A 20,338-nucleotide genomic window follows, 5' to 3' on the forward strand; every position below is an offset into this window, starting at 1 on the left:
ACTGAAGAACAGAGAACATTTCATCGCCAATGGATGTTTGACATGAATTTGCAATTGCCGTGATAAATTCATGCCGTGTCTTTTAAATTAAATGTGCCAGAAAGATGGCTATAAATCTGAAGACATATTGTATATCCCCCAGAAATGGAAATTCCCTAAGTCCTATAAGCTGTTGAAAGTCATCATGAAATCTGTTTCACGATGCTAAGGTCTGGCTGGTTCAACAAGTTCACAGACACTGAAGGCGGCCACAAATTCTCCACGAGACGGCCTGCTCACAAATGGCAGCGTGGAACCAGCTGAGTGTCATGGCACCCCAATACGCAGGCTGCTACAAAATGAGTGAACGAAGTGAGAACTATGTGGTTCCTCAGCATTAATGTCACTACACTTTTAACCTAAAGTCTCCTAAAACATTTAATGCATGTTTGCTGGATGTCTGGAATCATCCAAAATGTTTTAGGATTAATTCTGGGTGAGATTGCCATTAGAATATGGAATAGTTTTTCAATCCAACATCCATCTACGCAATTATGTAGAGCTCTGAGATTTGAAATTTTTGGAAGAGACATTGGGTTAGAGTATATATACCAGTTCGTAACATTTCAGCGCACGCGCACACACACAACTTTTGTACTGTTAAGGTGTCAAGGACATTTCTAAGACTTTCACCTTTCTATACTAACTGCAATTATTGCAGAAAAGTCTTACCTACAATTTAAAAACACCAAGTTCACTTCTACTATTGTTCATGACCAAGGGAGGCTTACAACAAACTTCAGACATACAACAGTCACAGAAATGGCAAAGAAATCGGGCCATGAGCTTCAAATGACAGATTGACGTAAAAAGTTTTTTTTAGGAATGTGATTTGAGAAGTGAAGCTACAATGGATCACAACAATATGCCAAAAACTACACTGGAATTGACAAGATATCAATTTTTGGTGCTGATGACGATGATCTGAAGGCCATACACTGAAGTCATGATTAAAGAGGAATTCAGGAGTGCATTGCATGTGAAGAACATATTTCCCTTGGTGTCACAACAGCTGAAGCTTTATTCTAAACATCTTATCACAAAAGGTTGTTCTGAAAACTAAAAGAAACTGACAGTACATTCATTTGATATATGACAAAGTATTGGAGCAGAGCTATAAATGCAACTGAACTTTAAATGTATCTATTATCCTTCACATCTTTTATTCACAGATGCCGAATAATGGTTTTTATTCATGTAAGTGAATAATGTTTTGAATAATATTTTGAATAATATTTGTTATTCATGAATAACAAATGGTAATTTATATCTGTATTAGTTATTCATATTTTATTTAAATTTCACCCAAGTCTAGCACTAAGCGAAAGGCATAGCGTGTGCGTGCACTGTAAATTCACAGCCTGTGTGCATGTGCATGATATCCACATGGCTGATGAGGCTGTGCCAGCTGGGTGTATATGCACTCACGTGGTAACTTCCACCAATATTTGCGAAGTGTATTGGTGCTTTCAGTTGCACACCACAGGTGCATGCAGGCCACGTGGAGTGGTGTGTGTGTGTGTGTGTGTGTGTGTGTGTGTGTGTGTGTGTGTTGTACAGAATCAGTGCAGTACAATAGCTGTGCCTATGACACCAATGTTAATGTAGTTACCGAATATGTTGGTGCATCAACAAGGACTGTTCAGCTTGTCTACAAGGGAAGGTATACCATTCGCGTCACTTTACACAGCATAACAATAGCAGTCTTACAAAAATCCTAACCAACAGTACTGCAGACGAGCATCACACCTTATCAATGACAAAGTGTCCACCCCCAGTAGCTGTGTGGTCAGTGCGACAAAACGTCAGTCCTGTGGACCTGGGTTCAATTCCTGGCTGGGTCGGAGATTTTCTCTGCTCTAGGACTGGGTGTTGTATTGTCCTAATCATCATTTCATCCCCATCGACGCACAAGTCGCCGAAGTGGCATCAAATCTAAAGACTTGCACCCGGTGAACGGTCTACCTGACAGAAGGCCCTAGTCACACGACATTTACATTTTAATGACAATGTTTCAACCAGACAGAAATGACCAATATTGATTAATTCAGGTCTGTTGCTACTAGATTCTGAGTAAACATGGTGAAGGGACCTGCATGCAATGGATACCTGTGGTTTAGTATCTCGCAAAAGGCTACTGTTCATATGGGCACAAAGCCACACGTCTTTAGTGTGGTCAAACAACAAAGGAACTTTACAGTGCACGGTGACCCGAAAGACCATAATATTTGAAAAATTCAGTACTTCACAGAATAGTATAGGTTGAGAGGTAAAAATTGACATGTGTGAAATGTCATAGGGCTTTATTGATGTGAAAAAGTGCACAAAATGACCAACACATGGTACTTCATATGACACACAAGCAGTAATTAGAATAACAATTGATTTTTAGCAAAGCTATTCTTTATAACAAATGCTCAACATGTCTTCAACAATACCTATAGTTGAAGGACAATGTTGTGAAAACCACTCTACAACATATCAGTAGGTACAGTGAGAAGTTGTCATACTACTTTGGATCTACTCCCTCAGTTTACAATGAGCATGAGCCGAATGTTTATTTCAACATTCTCTGTGACCAAGTGTCCCTTCTTCTACATCTTGAAGATGGACATGGTGTGAACACTCCTGTCTTCCAAGATGACAACAGCAGTCTTCACAGGTGTGCATCATACATTCCTGATTTGACTTCCACACAGGAACCATATCACACTTCGACTCATCTACTGAAGCACCCAAATATCAATCCCATACGAAACATTTTGGACCATTTTTAACAGCAAGTGAAATGCAAATCAACATTCCCACACTTCATTAACATTATGGGACCTTATAATTAATGAATGGCCTCAGCTGGATGTGACATACATGAAAAAATTTCTTGACATTTCCTCGCTATATTGAGGCCATTTTTTCAAGACAGTCACTGTTCAAAAAATTTGTGTACTGTATCTTGGAGTTGACTAATTCTTTTTGTTTGGTGTACTTCAATGTAAGCAATAACTAACAATTTAAATGCATGGTCAGCTATCACAGCTTAAAGTTGAAACCTCTCTATGGAAAGATCATTGCTTTAGTTCAATATATAACAAATTTTCCTGTCACTTTAAACAAACAAGTCTGCCGTCATGCATTAAGCTAGGAATACACTGCAGCCTACATGAGCCGAGTTTCATCCTGCCTCTTATACTGTTCCGGAGGTTTTGTGGATGTGTATACACGCACTGCTTGGATTTTCCTACAGTGCTATGTACATCTGAATGCGTAAGGGCTGCCGACCTCTCAATGCTGCAGATGAGTTACTTTGACGTCTTTGTGAATAAAAGTTTTGAGTATTTATACAACATATGTGACTCATTGCATGCTATCACTTGCAGAAAATCTCATTTCAATATTTTTAATAGTTTATGAGACGACTATTTTTACGACCATGTGATTCGTGATGCGCGTGGATGTGAATCGGAGGATCGCACCTGACTGTCCTCTGGATACTAAACTCAAAACTAGAGAACAAAATGAGAGATTCTTCTGCTCTCAATTTTAAATAAAATTTCAATGTCATATCTGCATTTCATTCACTGCAATGTATGAGCTAAAAATCGGCCACATGCAAAGTTTACATAATACATTTTTACATCTGTGAACGCTGACTTTGTGCAGTATTTTATTCAATTTGATACAGCACAGTAAGTATGATGGAAATTTAGATCTTCATCAAGTCAAGGTATCAGACGAAGGTGTGCAAAACAATTTTTTTCACCTAATAGTTTTCAAAAAGTCAGAAATATTTCATATTGGCCACAACACTGTCTCAGCACAGCCACCAGCATTTAGCAAGCAATACAGCCATAATGAAAGCCATCTCAACATGGAATGCATAGAGCACGTCTGTAGCAGTGAAAGGGTTAAGATGGTTTTTTGTATCATACATGTACAAGCGGCAACTGCTGTTTAATAAATGGTTTCAGAAAATAAAGGAAAACAGTGTTACAGAATCTTAACTGGCCTTCAAAGCAGTCACCACCACCAGTTATAACTCACTTCTGACAGCATTTGTAAAACTGTTGGAAATTGTCAACAAACACTTCTAGAGGAACCTCTCTCAGTACTATGCTCACGGGCAATGTGTGCGAAACAAACCTTTCAGAGCTAATTTAATGCAGGAAAATAAAATGTGGCTCTGAGCACTATGGGACTTAACATCTGAGGTCATCAGTCCCCTAGAACTTAGAACTACTTAAACCTAACTAACCTAAGGACATCACACACATCCATGCCCGAGGCAGGATTCGAACCTGCGACCGTGGCAGTCGCGCAGGTCCTGACTGATGCACCTAGAACCGCTCGGCCACACCGGCCGGCAAATAAAATGTCTGCCAGCATCAAATGTGGAGAATAAGGAGGGCTTTGAACAGTCACCTTGTGTAGTGCAAGATAGTTGAGCATGCAGAGATTGCAGATATCCAACAACAAATGATGAGGAACTTCCTGGCAGATTAAAACTGTGTGCCGGACCGACATTCGAACTCGGGACCTTTGCCTTTCGCGGGCAAGTGCTCTACCAAGTCCTGCAAGGTTCGCAGGCGAGCTTCTGCAAAGTTTGGAAGGTAGGAGGTGAGGTACTGGCAGAAGTAAGGCTGTGAGGATGGGGCGTGAGTCGTGCTTGGGTAGCTCAGTTGGTAGAGCACTTGCTCGCGAAAGGCAAAAGGTCCCGAGTTCGAATCTCGGTCTGGCACACAGTTTTAATCTGCCAGGAAGTTTCATATCAGCGCACACTGTGCTGCAGAGTGAAAATCTCATTCTGAATACATGATCACATTGCTTCAAGTGGAAGCAATAGCTGTTTTCAACAGCTTTACAATCTATGTCAGAGTTGTGTTGCAGCTGATGATGATTACTTTGAAGGCCAGTAATAGTACTTTATTTGCAACTCTCTTTTCCTTTATTTTCAGAGTCCATTCACCCAACTTTCTAGATGCACCTTGTATTCCATATGTATACATGTACTCTATATGGCCCCATGAACCATGGAACTGGCCAAGGTGAGGTGGCTTGCTTATCTCATTGATACAGATAACTATCTGTAAGTGGAACCACAATGGAGGGGTGCTTGTGGAGAGGCCAGACAACTTTGTGGTTCTTGAAGAGGGTAGCAGCCGTTTTACTAGTGGCAGTGTGTCAGTATGGATGATTGACTGATATGGCTTTCTAATATGAGCCAACATGACCTTGCTGTGCTGGTACTGTGAGTGACAAACCAAGAGGAAAGCAAATGTTAACTGTAAGGTTAAATGATTCATCCTGTTGGGAAAATGTTTTGGAGGTAAAAACAGTCTTACCTGATTCACATCTCCCAGCTGGGACTACTCAGGAGGACTGGTATTCTACAGGTCAGATGTGGAATTGTTAGATCCCTAATTAGGCATGTAGGTTAGAAAATTTAAAAAGAGAAGTGGATAGAATGGAATAAGGTGTAGTAGCAATTAGTGAAGTTTGGTGGCAGGATAAACAGTACTTCGGGTTAGGGGCATACAGGGTTATAAATAAAAAACCAAATACAGGTAATGCAAGAGTATGCCTAATAAGAGTAAGAAAACAGGAATGTTGGTAAGCTACTAAGAGCAGCATAGTGAATGGTGTGGCCAAGAGACACTAAGCCAACACCCACCACAGTAATACAATTTTGTATGCCAACCAGCTCTGCAGATGATTTAGGGATTGAAACAATGTGTGATGCCATAAAAGAAATTATTCAAACAGTCAAGAGAGGAAAATTTAATTGTAATGAGTGACGAATTTGGTAGCAAGAAGAAGGGGGAAAGGAAAAATAGGTGAATATGGGGGAAGGAATGAAACAGGTAGCCACGTGGTAGAATTTTGCACAGAGCCTAATTCAATCATTGCTAACACTTTAAGAATAATGAAAGAAAGTTGTACACCTGTAGACACCAGAATGTTTTAGATTGATAATATAATGTTAAGACAAAGATTTTGGAACCAGATTTTAAATTTTAATATATTTTCAAGGGCAAAAAAGGACTCCAAACACAATTTATTTATTGGTTAAGAACTGCAGATTAAAATTGAAGAAACTGGAAAAAGGTAGGAAATTAAGGAGATGGGACCTGGATAAGTTTAAAAGATCTGATAAGAGTTTCAGAAGGAAAAATCAAGCAATGATTGACTCCAACAGGGGAAAGGAATACAGAAGATGAATGGGTAGCTTTGAAAGTTGAAGTAGCGAAGGCAGCAGAAGATCAAACAAGCAAAAACACAAGACCTAGTAGAAATCTGTGGATAACACAAGATATTGCATTTAATTTATGAAAGCAGAAAATTTAAAAATTCAGAAAATGAAGCAGACAAAAGTAAATACAAATGTCTTTAAAAAAGACTGACAAAGTGCAAAATGGCTAGAGGACATACACAAATCTATAGGATATAAAAACAGAGAAAATATACATAAAGCCTATAGGAAAATTAAATTTTTGAAGAAAGCAGGAGCAGCTTTATGGACATCAATACCCCAAATGCAAATCCTGTACGAAGTGAATGAAAAGCTGAAAGGTGGAATGGATATACGGAGGGGCTACACAAGGGAAATGAACTGCAAAGTAATATTATAGAAAGGGAAGAAGAACTAGACAACAAGATGGGTTATATGATACTGTGTGATGAATTTGATAGAACACTGAAAAGCCAAATATAAACAAGGTCCCTGCAGAAGCTGATGTTCCCCCAGAACTGATATCCTCAGGAGAGCCAGCCACGACAAAACCATTCCAACGACTGTGTAAGATATACAGAACTCTCAAAATAGTCAAGACTTCAAGAAGAATGTAATAATTCCAATGCCATAGAAGGAAGATGCTGACAGGTGTGAATATTACCAAACTATCAGTTTGGTAAGTTGTGGATGCAAAATACTAACATGAATTCTTTACAGAAGGAGAATAATGGAAAAACTAGTAGAAGCCATCCTCTGGGAAGATTAATTTGGTTTCCAGATATATCTAGGAACATACGTTGCAATACTACAACTTCTCTTAGAAGATAGTTTAAGCAAAGGGAAACTTATAGCTTCTGTGGAATTTAGAAAATGCTTTTATGAATGTGGACTAGAATACACTCTTTGAAATTTTGAAGGTATCAGGGGAGAAGGTTTGTATACAACTTGTACAGAAACCACTTAGCAGTTATAAGAGTTGAGTGGCATGAAAGGGAAGCAGTGGTTGCGAAAGGAGTTAGACAGGGTTGTCACTTATCCCCTATGTTATTCAATCTGTTCATTGTGCAAGTGGTAAATGAAACAAAGAAGTAATTTGGGAAACAAATTTCACGGAAAAGAAAGAAAAACTGAGATTTGCCGATGACACTGATTTTCTGTAATTCTGAAGAGCAGTTGAATAGAATTGATATTACTTTGAAAGGAGGTTATAAGATGAATAACAACAGTAAAAACAATGGTAACGGAACACAGTTGAATTAAATAAGGTGATGCAGAGGGAATCATATTATGAAATGAGAGACAAAGTAATTGATGAGTTTTTATTTGGGCAGTAAAATAATGGATTATGGCCAAAGTAGAGAGGATATCAAATGTAGACTGGCAATGGCAAGGAAAGTGTTTTGAAGACGAGAAGTTTATCGTCAGATATAAATTTAAGTGTTGGAAAATCTTTTCAACAGGCGTTTGAGGTAGTATAGTCTTGTACAGAAGGGACATGTGGTTGATTGGGTGTAGTCTTTTAGAGAACTGAAACATGGACAATATGCGGTTCAGAAAAGAGGAGAACAGAGGCTTTCGAAATGTCTTACTACAAAAGAATGCTGAAGATGAGGTTGATGAATGATGTAACTAATGAAGAAGTGCTGAACAGAAATGGGAAGAAAAACTGCGGCATGAATTGACTAAACAAAGAGATCAGTTGATAGCACACATTCTACGCCAAATTTAGGATTGGAGGGCAGTGTGGGAAGTAGAAACTGAAGAGGGAGACCAAAAGAAGTGTAGCAAGCAGGTTTAAATTGATGCAGGTTGCAGTAATTATTCAAAGCTGAAGATGCTTGCACTTTGGAGTAGCTCTGAGAGCTGCATCAAACCAGTTTTTGGATTAAAGACCACAAAAACAACATTATATATGACCTGCATCTTTACTTGGTAGTTTCACAGCTGCGTAAATGTCACTTTTGGGAAATGAGAACTTCACTCTCCCTCTTGGGCTGTTAATTTATCAGCAAGCATCGATGTTCATCCTCTCAGTCTTTCGCGACTGAATACATGAATAAAACATTCTGTTTTCAAGCCAGGTCAATTTGAATAAAATCCTCGAGCTTTCGATGACCATCTCTGCCATCTTCATCAGGAGTTCGCTGACTGCCAGGGGTGCTACGGTTTCTCGCTTATATAGGCATGATGACATCATCAGCAGCCAATCAGCTAGACCCAATGTGGTGCACGCGCATAAGTCGACCTGCACAGCTAGCTGAGCTATTGCCCGTGGCAGCACCAGTGATGTCAGGTGGCGGGCACCACATTTGAAACTGCCACTCCCGCATCGCGCATCTGTCTTTGCTTTCTTTCAATGTCCATCACCCGCCCCCATACCCTGCTGAGTGTACCCTTGGTCTCTGTTGAAATTACCGTTGAAACGGATCTCAGTCGCTTTCTTTATAACGGAGTCCCAATATGTAGACGCACGAGCCAACACTTTTGTATTTTCAAACTGTATTTTATGTCCATTTTTTAGGCAATGCTCCTCTATGGCTGACTTGTCAAGCTCCCTTTGTTTTATATGGCACTTGTGCTCAGTACAACGCTCTGCAACCATGCGAATTGTTTGTCCGATATACATGCTGCCACAGTCACAGGGTACACCATACACACCAGACACTAAGAGCAATTTCATCTTTAACAGGGTGCAACATATCTCATATCTTGGGGGTGGGCCAGAACACAGGTCTTAGCCCATGTTTCTGCAGCAGACATCCTAACTTACTGCAAGTTGCTCCACAGTATGGCACGAATACAGTCCATTTGGCCTCTTCTGATTCACCAGGTCCCTTTCATCAGCGGCCCTTGAAAGTGTTTGCGATGTCTCTTTTGCTGATGTCATCATGCCTATATAAGTGAGAAAACGTAGCAGCCTCGGCAGTCAGTGAACTCCTGACGAAGATGGCGGAGATGGTCATCAAAAGCCCGAGGATTTTATCTGAATTGACACTGCTTGAAAACTGACTGTTTTATTCAAGCATCGATATTGAGCACCAAGTTCCAATGTGATTTTGGTGGAGAGCTACACCGCAATTTGTTTTACACAAAAATATGCATCATATGACACACTCCATTATGTTCAGCTGACCCAAGTCCTTTGCTAACTAACATTACCTTCTCATGTACTGCCTCCTTTTTATGACCAACTGTTTTAACTTCAGCCTGCTTTCTGTACAAATATTAGATAATATTTTTCTCCTTGTATTTTATTGTAACTTCAGGATTTCAAAAGGCATTCCAGTCAACATTGTAATATCCCCACCTTAGAGGTAACTTGGCCAGAGACACACACACACACACACACACACACACACACACACACACACACAGAGAGAGAGAGAGAGAGAGAGAGAGAGAGAGAGAGAGAGAGAGAGAGAGAGAGAGAGAGAGAGAGGGGGGGGGAGGAGGGGGGGGAGAAGGTCTCAAGAGTATCTCACATAGTTGGTGGAATAGTTTTGTCATTGTTGTTTCTCCCAAGAATCTAAATAATTGTAAGGGAATGTTTCCTGTCCCTGGTGCCTCATTTCCCCTTCTGTTATTCAGTATTCTCAAATTATTTTTGCACATTTCCCAACTCTACAACTACATAATACTGTCCTATATATTCCTTCCACCTTTCAGCCTTCCCTTTACTTGTCATCCGAACTCTTGTACAGATGCTACTATGTTCTGCAAAGATCTCTAACTTTTCTATAGGTGGTTCTTACCTCCTCCTCCTCAGTTATGTATGCTTTTACATTTCTCCTTAGCCATTTTGGACACTTAGTCTAATTCTTTGGACACCCATTCTCTTTTGCATGCTTTGTTTGATGCCTAAATCCAAAATTAAATATATGCGTTACTTATTAATTTTTGCTGGACCCTGTCTTTTTGTGTAATTGTTTCTCTGCTGTCTTCACTGCTACTCAATCATATTCTATTACATTTCCCTTCATTGTTGCCTAATTCTCCCCTTGAAATGCTTAACTTATGAATGTTTCAACTTATCCAGGTCTCATCTCTACTGACAAGTTATGTATTTGGAATCTTTATGTCTCACTGTTCATTCTATGTTAAGAACATGTTTTACCTAAATCTTTTTTTCATCCTTTCTAATGCCTATTATCAATGTAGAAAATTAAATTTGTAATTCTAAAAATTTAGGACTCTCATGAGACAAGCAATGGTTGACATAAATTGCTATGGTAGGGAATGGGATTATAGAACAATCAGCAGAATTCCTTTATTTTTACACTTTTTTCATTCAGACACGACCTTAATTTATTCAGAAAAGGGAACACCGCAGTGAATACAACAATTGCATTATAAAGGTAATTTGATGCTAAATATATCAGGGATGTTGAGTAGTCTGTATCAAATTTACCTGAAATTTCCAAAGTGAAATATTGAACAATTAGCTTAAAAATTGGTATGAAAAAGTAAACAAACCCTTCTTTTGATCCTTCAGGCAAAATACACCCTGGCACTTGTATATACAGCCGCTGTTTCCATAACACTGTTTCCCAGCTTACTTGTGTATTTTCTGTTAGCAGTAACACGAAAGTTAAACGAAGAGATTCATGGTGCTCTGCTGCCTCTAGCAGTTCTTTTTCCTGTAAAATAATAAAATAAAGAAATTTAATGTTCAGAGTACATAAAAATGAAATTGATGCATATATATATAAAAAAAAAAAAAAAAAAAAAAAAAAAAAAAAAAAAAAAAAAAAAACACAAAATTATTTCCCAGGTGCCAATTTTGTTTGCTACCTAGTTAGACAACTGCAACTATATTTATTGGCTTGCAGTGCACTTGTCAGACAATACAAAGCCAAAGATGAACACAGCAATTGCATTTTAAGGTAATTTGATGTTAAATATATTAGTCACAGATGGGACACACTGTCAGATTTGAGAGGATGATGCACTGCCTCCATGGCAAGTGTAATATTTCTTTAGTTTCCAAGTTGCAGTTTACTGATTTACTTCACTGACACCACATGGGTCCAGAAAACAATTCTATCCAGTAATTTGATGACTAATACTGCCTCACTATTTTCAAGACACTAGTGAACTGCAATATGAAATTGCTGAGTATTACACTTATAAAGTCCTCTTTCTCCTCCCCCCCCCCCCTCACACTTATGGAAATCACCTGCAATGCAAACCTTACAGCAATATTTCAATATCAGTAAGCCAATCAGTTCTTACACCAACATCCAAAAATACCCACAGATAAGAGTAACCACAGAGTTGTTACAGTGAAATCCGTATCAGTATGAAAATTTTGTATTAATCTTCGAAGAATCCTACAACATAAAGCAATTTGGAAATGACAACTAAGTAAACAATTCAACAGAACAATGCTCTAATGTGTGAAGTTACATTTCACAATGTCTTCATCTGACCTTTCAGCAGACAAGTTATAAACAGACCAAATATTCATCATTTGGACTTGCTGCTCTTTCATTTGCCATGTTTGCAGTTAAGAACCCAGTCCAGTTCAGCATTTTCACATAAAAACCATTGCTGTGGGGGTGAGGAATGAGCATCATGAATTAAGGTTTATAGCCTCGCCAACCCACTGAGCAATCAGGACCATATCCATTACTGATTCTGTTTTTGTGTTACGAAAGTACCATTTGCTGACATGCAGCATACAGTACAATGTTTTGAAGAGCTGATATTTTTGATATTCATATACCCATTCCCCACCTATAGTTCAAGTTGCTGGTAATAAGTTTATGTATGGCATTAGATTGAGTATTATTACACAAATCCTGCATGTTAGCTGAAGTTTTAATGTATAGACCAGTGAAAACTTCAAAACCAAATCAACTAGTTTATTTGATAAGTGTGGAGAACGACAAAAATTAGAAAAAATTTAAATCAATTTATCCAATATGCATGAAAGTCAAAGAATTTTTTTATTTTTTTTATTTTTTTTGTACAAGTTGTTTTCAAACTGCTTCTAAAACTATCTTTGGGATAACTTAGTTTTCTCATCAATGTGTGTTTAATCTTATCTATGCTTGTGAAACAGTAGCCCTTTAAAGTTTTCTTTATTTTTGGGAATAGAAAGTCACAGGACCAAGTCTGGTGAGTGTGGAGGCTGACGTGTCATTACAGTATTGTTTTTGGCTAGAACTTCATGGACAAACAAAATGCGAGTAGAATTCACTGCCATAGTACAAATGCCACAAATTGTTTTGCCACAAACCTCCACATTTTTTTGCATAGCTTCACACAAATGTATTTAACTTTTAATTAGTACTCTTACTGATCATTTGATTTTGTGGCACTGTGCCATTCAAATCTAAAAACACACAGTAAGCATAACCTACACATTTGATCGCAACTGTCAAGATTTTTCCCCACCTATGATCCTAAATGCTTCTACGAAGATGATCGTGGCTTAGTTTCAACATCGTATCTATAAACCTATGTTTCATCAGTCATTCCATGTCAAATCAACACACGTGCCAATGGATCCTCTTCAATTTTCATAAAATTTGGTGTGTTCGTTGTACATGACAAGAGAATGGAAACTACCAAATTACAGAATTTTAACGCAAGTCTGAAAAGAGCAGTGACCACAAGTTCTAGAAAGTGCGGAAAATTTGACAAACACAGCTGACAAAATTGACTGTAACTTCTGTTCTAATTAAGATAAAACAGTTAACCAGGTAATTTTGGAAAGATCTTTAAATAAACTTTTCAATGATATGCAATTTTTTCATATTTGAAGGATGTACACAGTTAAGGCCAGTGATCTTGACCTTTAATATCTCAAAATATGTTATCTTCAAAACTGACAAAAAAGATATTTGCTTCTTCAAGTTACACTAAACATCATAATAAAATATCTAATTTGGGATGACAATGGTATTAGCAGAGAGGAATTAAGCAATGTGTTGTATTAATGCAAAATAAATTTTATTCACACTCCAACACTATGACACAGAGCACTGAAAACCATGTTTATTGTTAAAAAGCAGGTGTTATAACATAGCACAGTAAGTCAGCACAGTCAACAGGCCAACAGCACACATTTATAATATGCAAGGTCACACTAGGGCATCTGACCTTCAAAAATGCAAAATGTGAAATAACCACCACAGCTGAACACATGCTTGGAGGGCATGGTAAACAGGTTCAGATTTACAGAAACAAACATGACAAGTGTATCATCTAGACTTACTATGTCTCAATACTGGGAAGCAACATATAGCTCTGTCTGTGCATCTTTTGGTGAAAGGAAATACTGTTGCTGTTCTCACATCAATCTTTGTTAAGACCGTCCTTGCCCACAGGTAAGATGTCAGGTTTCTTACAGTATACATACTCGGGTGAAGGCCCATGAGAATGTAGGAAGCTAAATGGAACCTCACTAGTACCTGCATTAACATTCAAAACACATTCAAGCCACCAGTGACCTTTGTACATACATGCAACAAACCCTGTGATATCACCCAGGTACAAGTCTTGTTGGGTCCTAGTTAGAGATTCATTTCTGATGTCTGGTGAGTTGGAGAAAACTTTTGTCTGAATATTCTAATAACCTTTGGGAATAACACAATTAACTTGGGGGGATATCTGCAGTTGTGTGAACTTGGGCAAATTGCTCTTTAAGGACAGATACTTCATCATACTCACTGTTAGTTGTATAACGAAAGTGACACACTGCAATGTTCTTGAAGCACCATTCAAATAATAGTCTGGGTGTCAGAGTTGTAGATGCTTGGCAGACTGGCATGGCCAGAAGTCTCCTGACGATACCAGCAATACCATCACATGGTCCTTTGCTATCTGATGTGGCAAAGAAATGCCACTCTGCTGAGACATTTAAATCAGCCTAATGAAAAGTTATGTTAGCAAAATACTTGCAATTCCTATACTGCACTGCAGCACCCTCTGAGAAGTAGTACACACATTTTGGTGCTCTATGGAAATGAGATCTCGTAAAGCTAACCAAGTGATGGTGAAAAAGATGAACACACACTGTGTCACATTTAAGGTATTCTGCCATTATAGCAAAGGAAGTGTGATGTAGTGCATAGTTTTCTGGATGTCTATAATAAACAACAAATCTATGAATGGTGGCCTGTGAATTGTTCCAATGACACCCATGCACCTCATCCTTCACGGTAAATGCATAATTTTCTGCAAAATCACATATGCACTCATTGTCACTAAGTGTTTCTTTCAGATGCAGAAATTCAGACTGTTCAGCAGCTATGAATGAAAGCAACCGAAGCTTTTAGGTTTTCCAAGAAGTCTTCCACAGATGATACACGTGTCTGGAGAGTTATTCTATTGTACATATCCACAGCTTATGTTATTTCATCAATTCCATTTTCATCAAACAACTCTTGTATGTGTGTCTTGGTAGAATGTGTACCTGGGTAGTTTTCACAAGTGGACATATTACATTTTGCCCATGCAGGATTACAAATGATCTGAGCAAGATATTGTTTATAGGTGTAAAGTTGGCAGTCTGCATCACATGTCAAATCTAATCTGGAACCTTTCAAAATAAGGTTCATATTTTAGTGAATACTGCAAACATAGACACTATGCAGGGTGTATACGTGGACAAGGAAAAAAAATTCCCTGATTTCTCCCGGATTTCCCGGTTAAAAATACACTTTCTTCCAGGTGGAAACGTACTTTTTCCCTGTTAACTGACAGTATATTTTCTCTCGGAACTGTATAAGTCCTTTGAATGATTATGGTTTAATACACAGGAATAGAATTTCTGGCACTTTATAAAACTAAACACAGGAGGAAAAAAACGCGTTTTGGAAAGATCTTTTATGTGCAGCAACATATACTCTGCATATTTTCGTATTACGAAAGTATAAATTCGAATTCCACCAAACACTGCATGTTACTTTCCGAAACATTGAAATCGACATTGCGATGCGCTTTTGTAAGCTAGTCATAGCTCATGTCATGTGATCTCGCCAGTCGATGACAGAGGGTATTTAGAGCTTAGGACACGTGATTTAGTCAGCCATTAGAAACATCACTGTTAAGTAGCGCGAACGCACAAACAGAAAAAGTTAATGGTTTAAATTAATATACATAGTGTTGCTACACAAAACGCAACACTTTCACGCATAATATTGGTCTGTAAGATTAATACGCTGCAAGAGAAGCTAAGCTTTCACATACAATGTTGGTCTTTTATGCGCGTATTACAATTTAAGATATATCACACAAATGTAATTGTAAAATTTTTAATAACGACTTCTGGGCTCGAAATTCATCTAAATGGCTCGTCATTAAAGAGTTGATTTTTAAATGAGAGTCAAACGCTTTGTGGTTTAAGAAATTCATCGTACGTTATCGCACATAGCTCCATTGTAACCGCCACAATGGTACTTTGATGGTAATGCTTTTCAAACCACCAGTCGGAATATTTTCCCGTGACCTGTTAGAAATGGGTTCGTTTGCGCAGTTGCCAGAGATGACAGGCGTCACAACACTTGCGCAGCTACGATGCCATAGGGAGCCCGTATTTAAAACATTAAAAGATCGTACATTATGTCATAGAAGAAACAAGACATCAGAGGATACTCCAAGAGCATCGGAATTTCAAGACCCATACTAAAATGTGCACATTTAAAGTGCACACTTGTATGTCCATACTCCCAGTTAAGTAGGCCACGACCTGATATTAAACTTTTCAATGTGGTTTTTGGGATGTAAATTTTCTTGGAGTACAAGTACTGTGTTATCTCATGTTTGGTTCTTTATTATGGTGCAATGCCATACGTGCTGGAAGTTGAAAAGTGCACTTGAAATGCAGCGAACAGTGTGTGGAATTAAAAAGAAAATTTCTTTAGCAAACCGACAAAAATAACTTCATTGTTCTGCAAGGCAATTAATGCTTGACTGTCAGAAAGGTGGAAATCAGGAATCTGTTATGTTTTCATTTGATGTGAGAGCAGTAAACGAAGAGGAAACAGCAAAATCACTATCTGTAACAGGGGTCACGTGGAGACTACCCACTACCCAACTGTAACTCAGACTGCTCTGCTCATCAGAACTGAATCTACGATATTTCCGAACTGGTGCAATACCCCGCCACTCCCTCGAGCGTTTGAGATAGGCGTCAAAAATTTTAAAAAAATCGAATTTTCAAAAATACGTTCATTTTGTAGCGCACATCTTTGTGGAGAGTCTGATGCATAAAACATGTGTTCGAGGACATGTAAGACATGTTATTTGGTCATAAGAGTGCCAAAGGGCAGTGCCTCGCCTCCTCACACAGCATTATTCTATCGCACGTCACCGTACTTCGCTCTGTGGAATTGAAACGTGTACATTTTGTAAAGGATGCCATCAAACCATATTCAGGACAGTAGAAATTAAAATGTCCTGTGGTGCTTCTCCTGTTTACAGCAGGCCGGTTTGACATCCTGTGTCTCTTTTTTTAAAACAAAGAACTCTTCAGAAAATTTTCACTCTTTATTCCCCATCAGCTAACAACTTCCTGCTTTGTGTGAAAATTAAATATAGGATACATAAACCCAGTAAAGACATGAGACAAGCAAGACAATACACATTTCTTCAATCCTTAGCTCGTAGAATTTTTTTCTCTCTAATCTTGCTACAGCTTTACATGGCGTGCTTTCCTTTCTGCAAAAGAATCTATTACCTCATCAAAGTTCGTCAAATGTTTTGCTACATGAAAAGTCGAAATGTTGTTGTCTAATACTGAAAAAGCTGTTAATGCAAATAGGACCCAAGACTGGTGTGGTTTCCCGGCCTGATTACGTCTACTGTATCACTCCCTGCCCCCTTTTTTTAAAAAAAGCCTTTCTAATACTGCAACAATTGTCATACACACCAAATAAACGAGACTGTTTTGGCACAAACGGTCTTTTTTGTAACGACAAAATATAATTCACAAAGTACCAACATCAAATGCCTATTAGGCCTACTACAAGCAAAAAGCCTTACGTCAGGAAATAGTTTCACACTTTATTCATACGCTCCAGTTTCTCAAGTATGAGATCGGAAAGTAGTAGTACGAAATTTTTATACAAACTTGGAATCGTCATATTGTTCCATAATTTTTTTGATGTCCCCGTTTTCTTCTCCTCCCTCGCTCTAACAAACAGTCTTGTTGTCAGTAATTATGTAACTATTCCTGCCAATGTCAAAGCTTATTTGCACATTAACTCCACTAACTCTGCCAGAATTGCCCGTTTAGCTATCCCGCTATTATTCTCCGGTTAGGCATTGCTACATGTTCGTACAACGCATTTTCCGAGCTGCTTTCAGAACAGAATTTAAAGCAGCTGCTAGCCGGGGACTGTACAACTGGCCCTTACTAGTATAGCAATCTGGCTAAAAATTCTGTCAAAATTTCATTTTCTTAGATACACCGAGAAGGTAATACGTAATCTTTCTTACCTGTTATTCGATTATTTCCACTACTGTAGTCTGAATCTATGGATTTAGCCATTAATTATAACAACGCTCATCATTCGCAAACCCAATCAACCACACAATCTCACAGTGGTCGTCATTCATCCGTTCGGCCTTACTCCGCTCAGCTCGTATAGCCCCTTTTGGTAGGTAAGTTTGTTTCTACATGTGACGAGGATTCCCCTGACAGAGACATCATGTACACTATGCACGCATTCACAAATCAACTTACGATTCATTCAGAAATCAACTTAGAATGTGTTCAAAAATGTTCAAAAACCGACAGGGATGTGTTTCAAAGTCATATGAATAATCGTTAGACTAACGTGCGCTGGATGCTAGTCGCTTTGTGAAACAAGGTTTTTTCCCTCAATTGTATGAATTTGCCCCCCACCCCCCTCCTAGAACTGGGCCTGCTGCGCATGCAAGAATCTGGCAGCTAGGGCACTCCAGTAAAATTTTTCCAGGTAGCACCTAGCTGCGATTGCTTACACAGCCAACAGCCACATTTCTGTAGCCAGAAGTGGGAGAAGGTACTACTCAAATGCGCATGCGCGTGATCCCGCTCGTAACTGCAAAAACGAATCTAGTGTAAACAGTTGTGACGTCACATTCATCGGAGGCAATTTGTTGTTACAGAACATTGCATAATCTTCCAAAAGCCTTTGACACATTTTGCTGTTAGCAGACGCTTGTATGAGCACTGTGTTTTGTTGCTGTATATGGCGCATTTCCTTTGCAATTTAAGTTTTATTTTCATTTTTCTCTCGTTCATATTTTATTGTTGCAGTATTATTCTGAAATAGCGGTATACAGTAATATCCATTAAGAGTATCGGTTCTTGCCAGTCAAAATTAAATAAAATTTAACTGAAAACAAAAACAATGAAAACTTCCCGGAATTCTAAAAAATTCCCGGGTTTTTCCCGGATCTCCCGGTTGTCCCAGGTCGTATACACCCTGCTATGGGTACTGGTTGCACCAGCCAAAACAGTTCTTGGGTTGCAACTGGCAACATTTGGACAATCCTGTTTTCAGTCCTGGGTGTTCATCTTTGTGCAGGTATCCCCAACACTAGTCTTTTTTGTTTATGAATCCTGGAACAATTTTCCTTGACAGAAACAAAATCCTTCTTCCCAGGTAAACAGCAGCTTATATTATCTGTTGTAAAATTCTATGACACCATCCACAATTTGTTCACTTAAGACACATTCAGGTCCTGGTTTGGGAGTTGCTAAGATACTGCATTCTTTGACTAATTGTTTTGCTTTTCTCACTACATAGTTTGGGCTCCAAATTCGTTTTCAGTTCTTTGAATGCTCCAACTTTTTGGAAGTAGTGTCAGAATTTGGAACTTCTCACTGCTTGTGGTGCTGGTACTGAATTTCTCTTTCAATTGCAGCATTTCAGATTCAACATTTGTTTCTTAATATGCTTTTTCTTCCACACTAGGTATGTATTTACTTCAGAATACCTCAGACACTTGCTTGATCTTTTTCTGCACGTATGTTCACTCTCCCCCAGCGTCGTCTTTTTCACTGGGGACTTGCCAGGACATACCACACTATCATTTAAAGCATTTAAAGCAATTTTTGTGGCTACAGATTTGTGTGACTCACCTCAGGAGCTACACTGGTTTGTGGTTTCCACTCGTTTCAATGTAGTTTCGTCAACCACAGGCCCTTGTCCACAAGTTAATTTTTTTCCTACATTTGTCACATATTTTGTAACTGTCATTATGCACCAATAGTACCAACCGTCCACATTTGCACTTTACATACATATTTCTTGTATCTGCTGTGACCATCTTCCCTAAATGGATTACAGCAATACATGATCTTCTCAAACTCCATTTTCAAAGAAGATCTGTATAATTTTCACACACAACAGCTTTTGCAAAAATGGTTCAAATGGCTATGAGCACTATGGGACTTAATATATATGGTCATCAGTCCCCTAGAACTTAGAACTACTTAAACCGAACTAACCTAAGGACAGCTTTTGCAGCAACTAACTTTACAGGCAACAGCCACACTGCCATCCAATACTAGATAGCTTGAGTTTGGCCTGCTTACATTGTTACACCACCACCCTTTTAACAATAAACATGTTTTCAGTGCTTTGTGTCACACTGAGTCTAAATACAATTTATTTTGTACACACTGTGTATGTATTAATTTATATCTCGTGCCATCCCAGTTGGAATTTTTACAATGTTGTATAGTATAACATGGAGAAGCCAATTTCTTTTTGTCAATTTCAAAGGTGACGTGTTTTGAGACATTCCAGGTCAAGGTCGTTAACCGTAATTTTGTACTTCCTTCGAATATGATGAAATTGCATATAGTTGAAAAGCTTCTTACGAGGCTTTTCCAAAATACTTTGTTCATTGTTCTATCTTTATTAGATCAGAAGTTACAGCTGTTTTTGTCAAATTTTCTGCACTTTTTAGAACTACAAGCAGACATTGTTATTGTCTTACTTTCATTAAAATTATGTAATCTGGCACCTTTCATTCTCGTCATGTGCAATGAACACACCAAATTGTATGGAAATTGATGAGGGTCAGGTTGGAAAGTGTACTTTTCTGTATTGATTTGACATGGAA

General features: G+C 38.4%; 1 protein-coding gene across 1 annotated transcript in view; it reads right to left on the reverse strand.

The window, feature by feature from the left end:
• Positions 1 to 20,338, reverse strand: part of LOC124722629 (ornithine decarboxylase antizyme 2) — a 41,647-nt gene that overhangs the window by 13,301 nt on the left and 8,008 nt on the right. Inside the window, exon 4 of the mRNA XM_047247763.1 lies at positions 10,742 to 10,905. Within this exon, the coding sequence (XP_047103719.1) occupies positions 10,742 to 10,905 (164 nt within the window). The remainder of the gene's footprint in view (positions 1 to 10,741; positions 10,906 to 20,338) is intronic.

The sequence above is a fragment of the Schistocerca piceifrons genome, chromosome X (assembly GCF_021461385.2).
Source record: "Schistocerca piceifrons isolate TAMUIC-IGC-003096 chromosome X, iqSchPice1.1, whole genome shotgun sequence".
NCBI lineage: Eukaryota > Metazoa > Arthropoda > Insecta > Orthoptera > Acrididae > Schistocerca > Schistocerca piceifrons.